This window comes from Talpa occidentalis, unplaced genomic scaffold (assembly GCF_014898055.3).
Source record: "Talpa occidentalis isolate TD23 unplaced genomic scaffold, MPIMG_talOcc4v2.1 talOcc4.641, whole genome shotgun sequence".
Lineage (NCBI taxonomy): Eukaryota > Metazoa > Chordata > Mammalia > Eulipotyphla > Talpidae > Talpa > Talpa occidentalis.
The window spans coordinates 9,244-27,881 of record NW_023605019.1 but is presented as its reverse complement, the minus strand read 5'-3'; the positions used below and the strand labels follow the sequence as shown (position 1 = coordinate 27,881).

Sequence of the window (18,638 nt, the reverse complement as noted above, 5' to 3'; positions counted from 1 at the left end):
ACGCACATCTGGTTTCCAGTTAACTTTGTTGGAAGATTATTTGAGCTGTGGGTCTGTGGTGACACCTAGTGGGAGATATGGATATGAGCATCAGTGATTGAAATGAATTTTACAGCCAACTTCTAGGGCCTTTAGGCATCATGCATTTCCCTGATGCTCCATTTTACAGTTTGGGATCTGGTTGGTTGAGATATGGTTGTTTTGGGGAAGTGTAAAGGATTTTGCACTGTTCCATTGCCACATTATGGTGAAATGTGAAATGCCTGTTGCTTTTACTACCTAGGTCAGAATCACTAAGGCTAGAGTGGCTCATTAAGACGTCTAATCCAGTTCGGCCATTTTTAAGATGAGGAAGTGAAGCCAAGAGAAAAGTGAGTGGTAGGACGTCATACAAGTAATTGGTAGAACCAAAAATTGAGCTTCCATCTGATCCCCAAGCTTTCTGCTGCCTCTATACATTTAATTCTGTTTGCTTTTTAGTTTGAGACATTGGTTTAGCAGAAGGGGTAGCTTTTCATTGTATTCTCAGCAGAACCAGCACTGACACAAACAGGGGATTTTCAATAATGCAGGGCTAAGCCTCAAAATCAAGCTGTTGACAAGCAAATGCTCTCCTTGTTAGTGAATACCCATGGCTTAAGCATGCAGCAGTCTAGAACTGTCAGGGATGTCACACAGGAGTTGCTTGCCTTGAGGGAGGGTGGGGTAAGATGAGGCTAGACCCAGCAACCTTCTGAGATTTCATGACTTCTCTAGCAAGGTAGAAAGCCTTTCTTTCTTCAAAGGACCCTGTTTTCTAGTGTATAGCAGAGCCTTTGGGCGGACAGATGGCATTAAACATTCATAATCATTTTAGGGTTTGTGGCACATAGTTTGTTTAATCCAGATTGGATACATCAGGTACAGCAGTGGCACATGACTCAGTACTGTAAATGATATACATGTTTTAACATATGCACTACAGTTTCAAAAGAAGACGACAGGAAACTCAAAAGTTTTTTTCCGTAGAAAGGTTTCACACGTTTATCTTCCTGCAGTTTTGTACAGTATTTCTTCTTTGCCATTGTGATATTGATAAGCAAAGCCCATTTATTATACGAAAATAGAAAAGAACACACTTGATGTTTTCACGATAACATTAATGGGGGGGTGAGCTCTAAGGAAAACATTACATTGGAATGTCTTGATTATCAAAAATATACCATCCCTCCCACCTCCTAGGTTTGTAAAATAGTCCATTGGTCCAAGGAGCCCCTTCTCCCCCGAAGACTTGGGTCAGTGCCCTACACTGGGTAGAGTGACATCAGCCAGTGCAGGTAAGTAACCTGCTAAGATAAACATCCCCACACTTGATGAGAAAAAACAACATTCTGAATAGAAAAGATTCAAAAGGAACCCTTTAAAGCTATTTCTTTTCATTATAGCCATTTTCTCTTAGTTCTTATGATGTTCTTCATGATGCTATTTGGGCTCCAAGGGTCGCAAGTCACAATGTTTTCCCTTCATCTAGTCATTTTAAAGCTTTGCAAATGATGAGATTTCATAAGGAAATCAAAAAGGGAAAGTAAAAGTCTTTCAGGTTCCTATTTGTCCTGGTTACCGTGCCAACTAGTTTGGAAGGGAAACTAATATTGCCTTAGGTTAAAACATCATTGGACTCTTTCTGCCTTGTAGTTACCTGGTAGTTGAAATAAGGGAGCCTGGACCACTGGAATTCATTAATAACCTCAAAATCTAGGAATAGCTCAATTTCAACCACTACCTCTGCAAAGTCTGAAAACAGACAAGGAAAAAAAAAATCTAGGTACCTAATGTTTCAGTGTACACTTTTCCTTGCTTCTATACTAATAAGTAAGTGACATGATCCTGAACCCCAGGAATCATACTTTGAAAACTGGATAAAGTCCTTAGCATATCCATGAGTGGACTTGGTGAGTCATGGGTCAGCATTAACCATCCGCTTTAACTTCTATTGAAATTCTTTGTCTTCCTTAATTTCGTTTTCCTACTTGCTGGCGTGACTGTGACTTAACGTATTCAACTGTCATTGAGAACATCTGTCTTTGAACAGGATTCTATGCAGGTAGTCCTGAGCTTGACACTAGTTACGAAAGTAGGGGGTGAGGGAGCGGGTAGAGGATGAGGGAGAGGTAGGGGATGAGGGAGAGGTAGGGGATGGGGGTGAGGGAATGCAGTTAGTCCTGAGCTTGACACTAGTTATGAAAATAGTTCGCTTCTGGAGGTCCTGCTTAAGGGTTCTGAAGGAAATGCTTCCTTCCTGTAATCGCCACCCTTGAGATCCAGGTGTGTAAGTAATGGAACATGATGTGGAGGAAAAATTCCAGGACAAAATATCTAAGCCCTGGATTGCAATCATAGTTCTGCTCCTAACTTGCCATAAAGTGACTTTGGATAAATCACTCAGCTTCTTCCTGCCTATTTTTCCTCTTATGAATCAGGGTTTATAGTTCCTTGACCTGCTACCACCAGAGGTTATAATAAAGAGGACAAAGAATTTGAAGGACTATAAAAGCTATGCTTTTCAAATGTCACATTGACCTAGCCCTATCTCCATAGAGAGAAGATAGTATTTGACTGAAAAAGCCCAACTGTTCATTTGCTAAGTTATTTTTGACAGAGTTGAGAGTCTGTAGCTGATTCTAGCCAGGGAGTGGTGGTTTCCAAAGTATGGTTTGGTTTAGCACAATCTGGTGGTTTCCAAGGGCTCTGTCCAAGTAGCACTGACCTTTACTGAAGACTATGCCTCTAATTATAGCACGTGCTCTTTGATGGATCTCAGAAGCGTCACTGCTCGCAGAGGTAGTGGGTGCAGTGGAGAAGCATCAGTCTAACAGCCATGAGACTTGTGTTCTGGTCCCAGCTCTGTCTTTAAGCTCTGACCTTGAGCAAGTCACTTAATTTCTCTGGGCCTCAGCTTTCTACATTGGCAATTGAACTAGATATTCTTTCATCTTTTCTAGTTCCCATATACTCTTGATAAGCTGTGAAGTTGGTTTTGGTTTTTTTTTTAACCCTCTTTAGTGCTGAGTGGGATTCAGTGGAATAGGTGGTTTTGGGAATCTTCAGTTGTGCCGAAGTGATCGTCATACCAGGTAGCCGCTGTCCCCAGGAAACCTTCATGTCCTGGTTTGTCATCTATTCACCGATGAGTTAGACTTAACTACACCAATTAACTAAACAAATAGTATTCTAGCACACTTTGGCCCACTTGTTTACTTGCATATGCCTTTTAGCAACGTAGTCTGGCATATTCTAATGCAATTGAAATTGAATATTAAATTTCCTGGGTTGACACCCTCCATTGGACCAGGGTTGAGCTGGTAGTTTTTCCTGGCCAAGGCTACACTGGGGCTAGGGATGAAGATTATCTATTAGTTTTTTAGCAACTGGCATAATGTGAGCTTTGGATATGAAATCAAAGGGATACAAAACATTCAGTTCATCGGGGTCAAAAGAACGTAGTCTATTGTGTGGGACGTGATTTTAAAGATGTGCTCATTCATTGTTATGGGAACCACTGATATGCTTTCTTGGTGCACCATCAAATAGGTCCTGCAGTGGATCAGTGACTATTCTAACTCTACTATTCTAACTCTTTATGTGCATGAAGCCACATTCCTATTCATCTCATTCCCTGCCCCACTCAGACCTTGTGATGTATAATTTAAGATACTTTGACCTTCCCATCTTGGTTCCAATACACACCTTTTGAGAGAAACGTTCCTTTTCTAGTCCTTTGCCCCTCCTCCAAATGGAGTCCATCCCAGCCCTCTGTCTTCCCTAGTGAGATACGTGTACAGAGTGAATGGATTAGAAATTGTTCTCAGATTCGTTTAGGTTGGTTGTGTGTACACACATATTCCTTTGTAGTTATAAAGCTTTTCTGCCCATGTAGACATAGTCTCAAACGGCCGGAAAAAACCCATCCCCAGGTTAGGGGGAAATCCTTGAGGCCACACCCAGGGAGAGAACTCAGTCAGTGGTCAGTGTGGATAAACACAAGGAGATAAAGATAGAAGATTTCCTCTCCTCTGCCCTTCTGCCCACCTTCAGGTTAGATGCCATCGCATCTCCTTTGGGCCTCCCGCTCCTATAAGGTCAACAGAGCTGGGCTCATAGTGAAGTCCACAAAAGGTGGTTTTAGGTTCTTGGCTAATAAAACTCTTCTAGCTGGTGGGCAGAGAATTCTGGGCCTACAGTGGAACAGCTAACCACTAAGCCGCAGAGTGGGGAAGGAGCTTGCGAGTCTTAGAGCCCAGGGCAGAGAGATCGAAGTAGGAGGCTGGGAGTTGGGGAGGGCAGGAGAGGGTTTGTCACTAACCTTGAGGCCCATCTGCTCTGCTGTAAGCAGTGGAAATGGATCGGAGGATGCCACAAATGCTGTTCCCAGCCCACCAGGGTGCAAGCCACTGGAATAGGATCATTTTCCAGGTTCTCCAGAAATAACATCCACTCCCTTCACTTGTACAGAGGTGATCAGGCTTCTCCCCCATTTTCACCATCTTCAGGCACATCAGGCCTGAAGACTCTTCAGACCTCAAGGCATCTAAGAATCGCCTAGAATTTCTTGCTTTCACACTTTGGAGCATCCTTCGTGAGGCACCCAGCCTTCGCCTTCTGCAGCCTCTGCGCGGGAGCTGCCTCAGGCGCGGGAAGTCAGAAGCTCGGTTCCCACGCCAGCGCCATCTCCGTAGGAAACTGTTTGTGGGGCCCCTCAGCAGAGCTCTGGATGGGTTTTGTGGTGGGTCCCGAAAGGGGGACAGAGCAAGAGGCCACAGGGGCCGGCCGCAGCTGTGATTCCAGCGCTTCTGCTCCCCTCTCTGGCACACCAGCCGCGGCGGCGCTTCTCAGGTGTTGGCTGCTTCCATTTTCAAGATCCCAGTGTGACCAATCCAGTCATACCCTTTCCTCCCCAGAAACCGAAACTGCAGACATCAGTGCTTCCAACCACCAAGGAAGCCCTTTGTTCTAGAAGGTGGACTTCCTTCATCCCTAATCTCTCCCCGTTTTTGCTTTCCACAAGTGCATTCCCACAGTGTAAATGCCAGGCGAGTCTGCCGGGGCCTGGCCTTCCTCGCTCTCAGGATCACTGAGGCTCATGTGGAGACACATGGAGACAGAGAAACAGCCGGGTGAAGCAGAGAGGGACAGAGACGCAGAGACAGGACAGACAGACAAAGAGGGTAAGGATTGCTGTGTGGTCACCTGGCAGCTTTGTGAAGGTCAACTGCGCAGTGGGGCCCGGCTCAGTTGCCCTCACCCACCTGGGGAACTGGAAAGAGAACTCAGTACCTGACTTCTTGGCCTAAAAGCTTTTGCTAAAAAAGGAAAAAAAAAAAAAAAAAAAAAAAACCCTCACAAAATGCATTGTTTTGGTTCAAAGGTATCGGGTCCATGGAGAAAAACATTTCACAAAAATCCATTGGTGTTTTTGTTTTCCACCTTTTCCCATGAATAAATATTATCCATTAAGAGCCTTGAAAAAGGTGCTTAAATACACAGTGTTATATTTTCTTCCTGTTTTGCATGTGACAACTCGGCCTCTGTGCTGCTCTCGGTCTGGTATTTTCCTCACTGGGGTGTCCAGAAACAACTGATATTTGGTCTGAGGCCCCCTCCAGGCCTGTCCTGGCACGCAGCCTTCTATCCCCCGCGTCCCATCCCCTGCCCCCCACCCTCCCTTCTCTGCCCAGTGAGCTGCAGTATCACAGGGCTCAGTCCACGCCCGCAGCAGTGAAGCTCAGGTGCCCTCTGCTGCCTCTTTTTCCTTCCAGGCACAGGTTTCAGTGCTAGGGGTGCAATGGGGGCAGGCAGAAATAGTGGGGGAAGGGGGCGGGAGTGGTCCCAATGGCCACCCACCAACATGCCAGCCCCCCTCACGCCCACTACCCACACTGGCCCTCTGTCCAGTGCTTTTACAAGGCAGAGACCTTGACCACGTTGCTGGCTATGGAAGGAATGTTCGTATTGGGGCCTGGGCTGGCAGGGGGTGGCCGGCTCTCCCCCTCTGGGGTTAGCACTGGGGGGGTAGGGATGCTGATGATGGCTGTGGTGATCTGGGATGTTTTGCAGTTTGGTCTCAGTCCGTCGTCTGCTTTCAGATTAAGGCTGGAACGACTAAGATAAAAAAAAAAAAGAGTCGATGTGAGCCGCTGGCAATCCTCTTGGCCTGGGTGCCTAAGCTTCCTGGCCTGCCTGTGGTAGTCAGCCATCCTGATTGTTATTCCTCAACTACCCGCCAGTGACCGCTGCAAGGTCATGTCGATTAGGGCGCTGGAATTCGTGAGGATACACCTTCTCCCCCGGGGATTTCACCTATTTCCTGGCATTTGGCATTTGCTTTCTCTAAATCCCTTGCCTCTTACTGGAAGTAGCGGAGGTGGTCTCCAAGCAGAGAAGCCAGGGGAAGTCGGTCTGGGACAACCATATGTGACACGGCCGTGGAAGTTATATCCTTGAGAAAATGTTTGGTCTATTCTTTGCACCAGGGAGATCCATTTGGGGAATTTTCCCCTGGTATCTCGCCCCACAGTGGGCCTGCTACAGTGGCCTTCAAAAATGGGAAGGGTCTTTGGGTTCCTTGCTGGGGTGAGAAGGAAGCTGGGGGGAAGTGGTGTGCTAGAACTCATGTGTCAGATAAGGGGGAGGGAGGCCTCGAGGACTGATGGGGTCTCCTAATGCTGAGGTTTGTTTAATTCTGGGAATGCCTCAAGCCTTTGGGGTCCGGGGAGGGAAGCCACCCACCTGGTCGTGAGGGAGGGCTGCTCGCTGCCCTGGATGTGGATCGTGCTGAGCTCTTGCATGCTGCGCAGGCGGGTGGCTGGCAGGTTCGACTTGGGCAGGTGTGTGGTTTTCTTACTGCGACGGGAGCAGCAGGTGGTGGTGAGGCCTGGGTGGCTGGACAGGGACGGACTCCTGGTGGACGGGTAGTTCTGCATTGAGCTCTCCATGCAGTTCTGCTCAAACATCTGCTCGTCAATAAACTCGTGGTTCTGTGGGGAGCAGAAGGAGAGGTAGGAAAAGGAGAAGGGAGGAGGGGCTGAGCCCCCACACTGTGTGGCTGCCTGACCCTGCGCTGGGCCTTGAGAGAAGGGCTGCCAGCTGCCTGGGGCACAGATAAGCATTCAGAAGGGGCAGTGCACCACGGCACCGAGAGAGGAAAGAGTCCCATGGGCATCCCTGGACATCAGGTTGCCGGGCAGGACAACAGTTGTTAAATTGTAACATCATGTCCACTCCGGCTACAGCTTTGAGCTGAAAGGGTGACAGAGGACTCGAGGGGGTTCAGTGGCATCATCAGGGCCAGACGCAAAGACTTTACTTTGCACGGGATCTCTGGGACTGTCCTGTAGGGAGTCACTGGTGATGGGTGGCAAGTAGGGTAGGGAGTCCTCCCTGGATTTATGGGTGAGACCCTATAAATCTTGGGCGAGGGTGAGTCATACATTTTCAAAGGTGCTGGATTGTTCGTTGAACTGGGAGAGCTTTGCTGGGGTCAAATGATCAGGGATGTGATTTATTGTTTTGTTTCCCCACCCCCACTGATTGTGGGACACGGATCCTTAATATGCCCGGAGACATGGAATTCCCTAAGTCAAGTGTAAGCCTGGCGGGGGACTGTTAAGAGCTTTCTGACTGGATGCCATGAGGGTGGGGTGGAACCGAACCCAGAATAGGAAAAGAATGGCCGCTTGGCCAAGGCTACTTAAGAATCTACGCGTTAGCGGTCCGGCCAAGGCTGTGAGAGTGGGGAGAAGGTCTGCAAAGAGGAGCATGGAAACTGTCAGAGAGAGACCAGCCCCGGCAGCCAACCCCCGGAGCCCCCGTGGAGCTGGGGAGGCCAGGCAGTGGGGAGCGTGGACACTCAGGATCCCAGGCCGGTGCCATGTCCCACCACCCCCTCCGAGCCCCTGGGGAGGTCTGAGAAGGAATCAGAAAGGCAGTTGCGTAGTTCAGCACACACAAAACTGGAAGGCTGAGCTGGTACTAGGCGTGACAGCGAGGTGGGGTAAGCCCGGGAGAACCAACAGCACATGCAGAGGGTCAGACCGGGGACTAAAAAGAGAGGCATCCACAGACTCAGAAGAACCAGAGAGAACAACAGTAATTGAATTTTTAAAAAGTTATACCTTGATGGTGGAGGTTCGTACAGATAACAGGGGATCATCCACAAGATAGGACAACCCCTACGGGACAACATGCCAACAGAAGATAAAAACACCATTGATTGTACATTCCGGCATTCCCGAGCTCGGCGTGACATTCAGTGTCTCCATCCCAGCATTCCAGCCCCTTCTCCCGGCCCCACGGTCCACCCCTGGCTCGACTCCATCCAACCCAACGTTCGGTCTCCTCCCTCCCGACATTGCTCCCCTAAAGCCCAGCATTCCAGCGAACCCCAGCACCACCGGGACCGACATTCCTCCCTGGAGCTCCGCATTCCACCCCCTGGGCGCCAGCATTCCGGCCCTCCAGTCCCAAATTCCATTTCTCCAATGCCAACATTCCAGCCCTCCCACCCCGGGGTTTCCACCATGTCCTTTCCACGGACGCATTCCACGTAGCACGTGCAACTTGGAAAGGGCAGTCGGGCCTGGGTCTCCCCTTTGGCAAGCTCGGAGTCGCTGAGGGAAATCCTAGACATGCACGCGCGGGGCTGGGCTCGGAGCAGGAGCTGATCGATCCTGGAAACGATCGTTTCCACTTTGGAAATTCTCATTAGCTTCAACTCCATCCACGCGGCCACATCTGGCTCAGCTTAGGCGTCGTCTAATGTCTATTCCTCAGCAGCTGGGAGGACAGGGTAGGAACGTGCAGAAAGTTCCTTCTTTCATGCGCTGAGCCCGACTGCAGGCTCACTGGGGGGGGGGAGGGGGGGAGTCTCTAGGAAGCTCCAGGAGAGGGTTTCGCTTTGGTTCCCCTCCCTCCTTACTGCTCCTCACACTTTTTGCCAAAGGGTCTGGGGCTGGCCCTACTGCCCTTCCTTCGCCTGATGGAGAGGCACAAGCATCATGCCGCGGCAGCCATGGCGCCCCACACCACGGCTGTTCTGACAATCTGCCTTTCAGAGTCTGGACTCCCTGGGGATTGCAGGGCGCCTGGGAGGGGGCGGTGCCGGCAGAACCCCCGGCTGCAGGAGCAGGTGCGCTGCCTCCGTCCCTCACTCGCTCCAGTTCTAAGGGAGCGCAGCGAGCAGGGGAGCCCACAGATGTGCCAGCCTAGCCCCCGGGCAGGCCGCAGACGGCAGCTCTTTCTACTCTGCTGTGGAATCTAGCGCAGGCTCCGCCCTGGTTTGGAAAGGGGACCCCCTAGATTGAGACACTGATAGGCAGCGCCCCAGCCCTCAGCCCCTGGGAAAAGGCGCTAGAGACCGTGTAGGGGTGTGTGGGGAGAACTCAGGGTACCAGCCCCACGGCCCAGAGCTGGCCCCCAGCCTGGTGATCTCCCCCGCGGCGGCCTCCTGAGGGCTGCTGGACACCTCACCTCTGCTGTTCCACGCGAAGGGGGCATGTTTCTGAAGCAGGGCCCAGGCGAGGGTGTGAGCGCCGGGGCTCACTGAGTGTGACCCTGAGGCCGGGTCTGGCCAGGGGCGAGGAGGGAGGTGGTCACGGGCAGGGACTCACAGTGGTTTTTTCCAGGCAGTGCAGCAGGTGATGGTGCTGGCTCTCGATGAGTGAGGTGGTCTTGCCCATCTGCTCCTCTTCCGGGGTACCCTAGTAAGCAAAGGCCAGACTGAGACAGAGCGGGAGGGTCCTCCTCTCTCCAGCTCTTCGTTTTCCACAGAAGGTAGGAAGACACCCGAAAACCTGAATGAGCCAAGTTTTAGGGGCACTAGATACCGTATTAGCTTTCAGCCAGAAGGCCCTAGTGTTGATGATCCTGTGGGAGACATAGGCGGGGGCTTTCACCACGGGAACATTTGAAACATACCCTTCTCACCGTGCAAACTGGGCTCCGGGATGGGAGCGCTGGTGCCCGCGTAAGAGAAAACAGACCTTCCTTTCTCTCCTGCCCCAGCCCAGGGCCCTCCTCAACCTCCTGCCCCAGCCCAGGCCCCTCCTCAACCTCCTGCCCCAGCCCAGGCCCTTCCTCAACCTCCTGCCCCAGCCCAGGCCCCCTCCTCAACCTCCTGCCCCAGCCCAGGCCCCTCCTCAACCTCCTGCCCCAGCCCAGGCCCCTCCTCAACCTCCTGCCCCAGCCCAGGGCCCCCTCCTCAACCTCCTGCCCCAGCCCAGGCCCCTCCTCAACCTCCTGCCCCAGCCCAGGCCCCTCCTCAACCTCCTGCCCCAGCCCAGGCCCCTCCTCAACCTCCTGCCCGAGCCCAGGCCCCCTCCTCAACCTCCTGCCCCAGCCCAGGCCCCTCCTCAACCTCCTGCCCCAGCCCAGGCCCCTCCTCAACCTCCTGCCCCAGCCCAGGGCCCCCTCCTCAACCTCCTGCCCCAGCCCAGGCCCCCTCCTCAACCTCCTGCCCCAGCCCAGGCCCCCTCCTCAACCTCCTGCCCCAGCCCAGGCCCCCTCCTCAACCCCCTGCCCAGCCCAGGGCCCTCCTCAACCTCCTGCCCCAGCCCAGGCCCCCTCCTCAACCTCCTGCCCCAGCCCAGGGCCCCTTCCTCAACCTCCTGCCCCAGCCCAGGCCCCTCCTCAACCTCCTGCCCCAGCCCAGGCCCCTCCTCAACCTCCTGCCCCCCCAGGGCCCCTTCCTCAACCTCCTGCCCCAGCCCAGGCCCCTCCTCAACCTCCTGCCCCAGCCCAGGCCCCTCCTCAACCTCCTGCCCGAGCCCAGGCCCCTCCTCAACCTCCTGCCCCAGCCCAGGCCCCCTCCTCAACCTCCTGCCCCAGCCCAGGCCCCTCCTCAACCTCCTGCCCCAGCCCAGGCCCTCCTCAACCTCCTGCCCCAGCCCAGGCCCTCCTCAACCTCCTGCCCCAGCCCAGGCCCCTCCTCAACCTCCTGCCCCAGCCCAGGCCCTCCTGAACCTCCTGCCCCAGCCCAGGCCCCCTCCTCAACCTCCTGCCCCAGCCCAGGCCCCTCCTCAACCTCCTGCCCCAGCCCAGGCCCCTCCTCAACCTCCTGCCCCAGCCCAGGCCCCTCCTCAACCTCCTGCCCGAGCCCAGGCCCCCTCCTCAACCTCCTGCCCCAGCCCAGGGCCCCCTCCTCAACCTCCTGCCCCAGCCCAGGCCCCTCCTCAACCTCCTGCCCCAGCCCAGGCCCCTCCTCAACCTCCTGCCCCAGCCCAGGCCCCTCCTCAACCTCCTGCCCCAGCCCAGGCCCCTCCTCAACCTCCTGCCCCAGCCCAGGGCCCCCTCCTCAACCTCCTGCCCCAGCCCAGGCCCCCTCCTCAACCTCCTGCCCCAGCCCAGGCCCCCTCCTCAACCTCCTGCCCCAGCCCAGGCCCCCTCCTCAACCTCCTGCCCCAGCCCAGGCCCCCTCCTCAACCTCCTGCCCCAGCCCAGGCCCCTCCTCAACCTCCTGCCCCAGCCCAGGGCCCTCCTCAACCTCCTGCCCCAGCCCAGGCCCCTCCTCAACCTCCTGCCCCAGCCCAGGCCCCCTCCTCAACCTCCTGCCCCAGCCCAGGCCCCCTCCTCAACCCCTGCCCAGCCCAGGCCCCTCCTCAACCTCCTGCCCCAGCCCAGGCCCCTCCTCAACCTCCTGCCCCAGCCCAGGCCCCCTCCTCAACCTCCTGCCCCAGCCCAGGCCCCTCCTCAACCTCCTGCCCCAGCCCAGGCCCCTCCTCAACCTCCTGCCCCAGCCCAGGCCCCTCCTCAACCTCCTGCCCCAGCCCAGGTCCCCTTCCTCAACCTCCTGCCCCAGCCCAGGCCCCTCCTCAACCTCCTGCCCCAGCCCAGGCCCCCTCCTCAACCTCCTGCCCCAGCCCAGGGCCCTCCTCAACCTCCTGCCCCAGCCCAGGCCCCTCCTCAACCTCCTGCCCCAGCCCAGGGCCCTCCTGAACCTCCTGCCCCAGCCCAGGGCCCTCCTGAACCTCCTGCCCGAGCCCAGGCCCCCTCCTCAACCTCCTGCCCCAGCCCAGGCCCCTCCTCAACCTCCTGCCCCAGCCCAGGGCCCTCCTCAACCTCCTGCCCCAGCCCAGGCCCCTCCTCAACCTCCTGCCCCAGCCCAGGCCCCTCCTCAACCTCCTGCCCCAGCCCAGGCCCCGACACTACCATCAGCTCCAGCGCCTCGTTGAGGAGTCCGTTGCGCTTGCTGTGCAGGTAGGCGTTGGAGCTGCCGGTCTTGGCCACACGGATCCGGGCAAGGCGGGCCTTCTGTGGGTGGCAGGGGTAAGAAGGGTGAGGGAGACCGAGGCGCGAAAAAGACAGGAAGGCCTCAAAGCCTGCAGTGGTGGGCCGTCCCCGTGGGGTGTGTTCCCAGGGCACGTGTGATGAAGGGGTTCCCCTGCTTCCTCCCAGCCTCGTGGATCTCTGTTTAGGGACCTCGGGGCTGGGTCTGAGAGGCTGTGAACCCCCGTTGGGCAGCGTGGTCACGTCAGAGTTTCTAGGGATTTCCACGCATCTCTCCAGCCGGGCTGTAACCCAGGCAGGAGAACTGCAGCTCGCCAGAGTCCTCCCTCCTCCCGACAGCCTTGGGCCCTTTATCTGCTCCGTGTCCTGTTGGAGCGGTTCTTGGCTCTAAGCCCCTGTGAGGGTCTCCTGACCCAGGGCCCAGCAGGACTCTGCACGCGGCAGGTGCCCACATCTCGTGCCCACATCTGGGTCAACCAGGAGGAGAGTGAGGAGTGGTTCCTCTTCAGCACTTCTCACTAAGGTGTTCTGTGCCTGCTCACCCTGCTACGGCCCCCTCACCCCTGAACCCCTTGAGGGCAGGGGTGGGTTTGCCAGATTTAGAGGGCAGGGGTGGGTTTGCTCATGGATATGCCCTTGGTGCCTGGTAATTTTTAAATTAAAAATGACAATTGCCTGTCTCTCTGGGAGTGGATTCATGCACAGCCCTGTCAGTGTATGTCTATTTTTTCTTTTTTTTTTTTTAAGATTTATTTATTTATGGTCACAAGAGCTGAGGTACAGGCCAGAGATTGTGGGGGAGTGAGAGGATTCATCAGAGACAGAGTGGGGAACAGAACAGGCAGACTGACTGAAATACACTGCTGAGGGGAGCAGAGGGGAGACAGGAGAGGTCTGCTGTGCCATGTGGGTTGCTCCCTGGCTGGCCGGGGATCAAATTCATGCTGCAGAGGCTACGGATTGCTTCATAGTGCAGTGCTTAAGCCCTTGCGCCACCAGGGAGGCCCTCCTTTTTTTTAAGATTTATTTATTTATTTATTATACATACAAGAGCTGTGGTGCAAGCCAGAGATGTGGGGGGTGAGAGGACTCACCAGAGACAGAGTGGGGAGCAGAACAGGCAGATCCACTGAAATACGCTGCTGAGGGGAGCAGCGGGCGAGTCAGGAGAGGTCTGCTGTGCCATGTGGGTAGCTCCCTGGCCGGGGATTAAACTCATGCTGTGTGGCTGCAGATTGCTTCATAGTCCTGAGACTTAACCCTTTGAGCCACGAGGGAGGCCCAGTGCATGCGCATCTTATGGTGGGTGCACATCCCTGGGATGAGCCAGTCGTGTGTGCACATGACGGGGCCTCAACGTGTAAGAGGCAGCTTCTTGCGCCGCTTTGGCCCTGACTAGGAAGGGAGAAGCCCCAGCCGGACCTGGGGGACTGCGGGGCTCCTGCAGGGGCGGGCACCAGCTCCCAATACAAGCGCCACCCGCTTGTGGGGGCAGGGGAGAGGCTGGAGGCTCACACAGGCCGACTGCTCTTCTTCCTAATAACCTTAATGAGCGTCGCCATGACGGCAGCACAGACCCAGAGTGAAGCCTGGGCAGGCGTCTTGGGAGAGGCAGAAAGGACGGGCTGGAGGGGTTCTTGCTCCTTTAAAGACATGCAACTTGAGGTCTGGGCTCTAAATCTAGACCCTCTGCAGGTCCTTGCTCCTGGGAACAGAACCGGCTGCCCTCGCCTCCTGGTGCAGGGGTCCCTCCTCCGGGTGTTGGGGAAGGAACCCTTGCGAGCACTCTGGGGAGAAGAGATGGGGGAGATTGTGGCAGTTTTCCTTTGCTGTTACCCGCCCCACGCACGGGCAAGATCCCCTTGAGAGCCTGTGGCAGGTTAACCTGACGAGAGGAGACCAGGGACGCAGGGACACGATCTCCATGGCCAGCTCGTGCTTGCAGGCCAGTTCAGCTCCCGGCCTGGACTTCTAAACGGGGGAAGAAGCCAGGACTCGGTGCTGGAAGAGCTGCCTGCGAATCTGAGGAGGAGCGATCCCTCCCGGGCAGAACCCGCAGGGGAGGCTGGGTCCCATCCTTCCACTTCTTGAGCAAAGAGCATCCACTCGAGGTCCAGAATGATTCTCCTCTGGGGGTCCTGCTGCAACCCCCCTTCTCCCCCAGCTAGATGTCTACATCCAAGCAAGGCCCTGGTCGCTGGAGGACGCTGGCTGTTTTGCTGTGGGTGAGAGCTGGGTGTTGAGAACTGTATATGGAAATCCAATTGTGTCAAACTCATTAGAGCCTTATATAATTTGATTGCACCACTTAGAGCCAGACCTTTCTCGTATCTGGGGTCTGTCTTCATTACTTTCCAGAGATGAAAGATTCTCCTGCTCTCCTTTGTGGCACTTCTTTTAATCTTATCTTACCCTGGGCTCTATTAAAGCAACAGATTGTCATATCAAATGCACTGTATCGTTTAATCATTTCCTACACAGGATAAAGAGGTTTGCAATATATATATGGAACCACACCGGGCATATGAAATTTGGTGAGGAGTCTTGGCTTGACTTTGAGCTCCCAAAGGCCACAGTCAGTGGCTTATGCATATATATATTTAAAGACTTATTTATTTATGCATACAAGAACTGGGGTGCAGGTCAGAGGTGTCTGTGTGCGTGTGGGGGGTGAGAGGATTCACCAGAGACAGAGTGGGGAGCAGAACAGGCAGATGGACTGAAATACACTGCTGAGGGGAGCAGCGGGCGAAACAGGAGAGGTCTGCTCTGCCATGTGGGTCAGCATCCTGGCCGGGGATCAAACTCATGTTGCAGTGGCTGGCAATATCTTGATAATGCTGAGACTTTAACCCCTGTGTTACCAGGGAGGCCCAATTATGCATATTTTTTATCTCCAGTAGCTGGCACAGAGCCTTACAGTGAGTGAGGGCTCCATCCATGATGTTCGTAGCAACTTCATGTATAATAATCCCAAACTGCAACCATCCAAGTGAATGGTTAAACAGACTCTGTGCATCCTACCATGGGATCCTGCTGTCCAGTAAAGAGCATGGCATGAGGGAGGCACACAATTTGGATGCATGTCCAGCAGCCACATGGAATGAGAATGCCCATCTCCAAAGTCTCCCCATTGTATGAGTCCACTATATACAACATTTTGAAATGAGGACATTTTATAAATGAAGGCCAGATCAACAGCTGCCAGGCACTAGGCCTGGAGCGGAGGCGCTAGGGCAGGAGGGGGTATGGAACTACTCAGCCTCTTGACTCTGGTGGTGGATGCAGCAATAACAGGTGATAGAGTTAAGTAAAATTTTCCATGAAAAAGTTTTATTATTGTGCATTATTATATGTAGCATATATTTTGGAGCTAGCTTTCATGTACGTAGGCACCAGAATGGAGATGGGGACCAAATCCCCCACCCCAAAGTCCCCTTCTGTCTGTCCACAGCTAGAAGTCCTTTCCTGATCTCCGTGCACTTGGGCCAGAGAACACATATGCTAAAGAAAAGAGCCCTGGAGGCACCTCGGTAATAATCCCAAGCGAACTAGTCACAGCGGCAGAGGCCGAGGACTTCTTACTGAGCTTTTCCCTCACCCAGGGGGGTGGGCTGGAGCTTACCTTTGTGGCTAGACAGGTCCTGCCTATGAGGTCTGAGCGACCTCTGGTTTCCCTGGCCTTCCCCTCCCACCCCTCTGAGTCCTGGGCCCTGCCTGCCTTGCCTGGAAGAGAGAGATTCCGAGCTGAAGCAAGGAGTTTTCCTGTGTATATTTTTTCTCCCTTCTCACAGGAAGCCCAAGGTGAAACAGACAGGGCTGAGCAACCTTGAGGAGAGGCAGAATCCAGGCTAGGTGAAAACACTGTAAATATTTACACTGATTTCAAAGGGAGAGTGAAGAGGGAGAGGGAGGAAGGGCAGACAGCTGCGGGATGGAGGGAGCCTCATCTTTACGGAAGGAATAGGCCAAAGCTGATGCCTTCTGGGTCTTTTTTATTTTTTAATTTTTTTTACAATGGAAAGCCATTTCATTTTTCCCTAGACAAATTTCCTTCTGGGTGTTAATCACACGGGATGAACTTTGCAAAGCCCCAGGAGGAAGGAGCACTGTTGTATTCTTTGCAGGGGCATGAGCACTGCTGAGGTAAGGTCCTGCAGGAGCTGCATCCAGCCCAGCCTGGTGGGGCTCTGCCGTGGGCACAGCTTTAGGCTCCTGTAGTTGCTAAGCATCCCTTTGAAGCTCATCTGCTCTGTGCAGAACCAGAGTCAGCCTGAGCCCCTGAGGGCGGTGTTGTTCCAGGACCTCTGGCGCCCCAGGGCCTCATGCTCCTTGATTTGGAAAGAAGACCCTGGCTCCGCCCCCCTTTCTTCAGGGCTGCATAATGAATTCAGATATTGCTCATGTTTGCCAGCTGACTTGAATAGGGAGAGAGATAAGACTTTTATTTAGGGATGGCCTGCAGGGAATGGGGGTGGGGAACCCTGACCTTGGGTGAGAGGTAGGATAGAGGTGCTGGAGGGGAGAGAGAGGGGCACCCCCCAGAAGATAAGTCTTCAGAGAGGCTGGCAACATAAAAGACCCAGGGTGCTGGGAGGCAGGCAGGGACACGGAGCTGCTCTGCCCCCAAAGCCAGAGCTCTCTGTGCAGCGATGGTGGAGGAGGCCTAGGCCTGGCCACTCGAGCGACGGCTGCCCAGGAGAAAGGCCCCGCTCCAGGCCCCGCTCTGGAGCTGCCGCCTCTGCGCCCGCGCCCGCGCCCGCGGCTTACCTTCTGTGCCCGCCGCTTGTCAGCTCTCTGATTCTGGTGGTAAATGCGGCTGAAGTTGGAAACGATCACAGGGACCGGGAGGGCGATGACCAGGACGCCGCTCAGGGAGCAGATGGAGCCGAAGATCTTCCCGGCGATGGTCTTGGGCACCATGTCTCCATAGCTGAGAGGGAGACAAACAGGTGTGAGGAGCGGGGCCCGGGGGAAGCTGGCCAGGCTGCCCTGGTCGCCCGCCTGTGCGGCACTCCCTCGGCCACCAAGGCTGTGACACACCGGGGAGAGAATCAAGTAGGCAAGAGCCTTAGGCCGTGGAGCCAACAGCCTGCAGGGGCAGGCCCAAAGATGAGCAAGTTCATAGAAACACTGGGACTTGGTTGTTTCCATGGAGAGAGGGGAACAGGGGCTGGGCCAGGTGGGCTGGAGGCGGCCAGGAAAGGCGTCTTGAGGAGGTGACACTGGAGCTGAGATCTGAGGTCAAAGGGTCCCGTCAGGAAAACCCTTGGGGAGGAGTGTGCCAGGCAGCGGGAGCTGAAAGCAGGGCGCTGTGAGGGAGGAGGGAGCTGGGCACGTTCTTGGACAGTTACAGGGGCCGTTGGGAGCACGGCGAGGGAGGGGGATTTCACATTAGGAGGTTGGGGCGGGGGCAGGCAGGGGCCCCATCACACAATGCCCGTGAGGAGCCATGGAGAGTTTTATTTATTTTTACATATTTTTTGACATTTATTTTAGATGTTTAAAAAATTATTTTCTTATTGTTTATTTTTGTTTACTGTTGTTTATTGTTATTGTTATTGTTTATTTTGTTTATTGTTGTTATTTTGTTTACGATATTTGATTTCTCCCCTCAGGTGTAGTCCTCATAAATCTCCCCCCACCACATCACCTGTGAACCATCACCACAGGCCTTTGTGTTCTTTCCTCCCCTGTGCCGACCCCCCTCCTTCCCTCGCCCCTACTGGATGGCTCAGATCTATGGTTTGCCTGAAAGTTTTGTCTTTTTTGACACTTTGTTCGGTTCCCCTATATTCCTCCTATAAGTGAAATTATCTGATATTTTTCTTTTTCCTTCTGACTTATTTCGCTGAGCATAATCCCGTCCAGCTCCATCCATGTTGCTGCAAATAGCATGAGTTTATCTTTTTGATTGCTGAGTAATATTCCATGGTGTATAGGTAGCACATCTTCTTGATCCATGCATCTGTTCTTGGGCATTTAGGTTGTTTCCATTTCTTGGCTATTGTAAATAGTGCTGCAATAAACACAGGAGTGCTGGTTTCCTTTTGAATGAATGTTTTTGTGTCCTTTGGGTAGATTCCTAGGAGTGAAATCGCTGGGTCATATGGTAGACTCATTTTCAGTAATCTGAGGAACCCCCACACAGCTTTCCATAGTGACTGGACCAGTTTGCGTTCCCACCAGCAGTGTAGGAGGGTTCTTTTTTTTTTGGCCATGGAGAGTTTTAAGCAGAAGAGCAACACATCTAACTTATGCTAAACCCACTGTCTATTCCCGTGGAGATTTACAATCTACAAAGCACTTTTACATATTTACCTCATGTGAGCGCCACCAGGCCCGCGGGCTCCGTGCTCTCACCCCGTGTTGTGATGAAG

General features: G+C 54.0%; 1 protein-coding gene across 1 annotated transcript; it reads right to left on the bottom strand.

The window, feature by feature from the left end:
- Nucleotides 1–5,697: 5,697 nt before the first annotated feature.
- LOC119230316 (potassium voltage-gated channel subfamily D member 3) lies at nucleotides 5,698–17,190 on the bottom strand. The gene is made up of 6 exons (XM_037491358.1): nucleotides 17,029–17,190; nucleotides 12,181–12,282; nucleotides 9,645–9,734; nucleotides 8,151–8,207; nucleotides 6,766–7,013; nucleotides 5,698–6,138 (listed from the first exon to the last, which is right to left on the bottom strand). Exons 1-6 carry the CDS (start codon nucleotides 17,179–17,181, stop codon nucleotides 5,937–5,939), a joined length of 852 nt encoding a protein of 283 aa, XP_037347255.1. The 5' UTR covers nucleotides 17,182–17,190; the 3' UTR covers nucleotides 5,698–5,936.
- Between the last annotated feature and the right edge of the window lie 1,448 nt (nucleotides 17,191–18,638).

Bases quoted from the DNA above. Each gene is read 5' to 3' on its own strand.
- LOC119230316 (XM_037491358.1), bottom strand. From the start codon at position 17,181: ATGGTGCCCAAGACCATCGCCGGGAAGATCTTCGGCTCCATCTGCTCC. The intron at 9,735-12,180 runs GTAGTGTCGGGG...TTTGCTTACTAG, and splicing joins ACGAGGCGCTGGAGCTGATG to GGTACCCCGGAAGAGGAGCA. The intron at 6,139-6,765 runs GTGGGTGGCTTC...TTTTTATCTTAG, and splicing joins CAGCCCTCCCTCACGACCAG to TCGTTCCAGCCTTAATCTGA.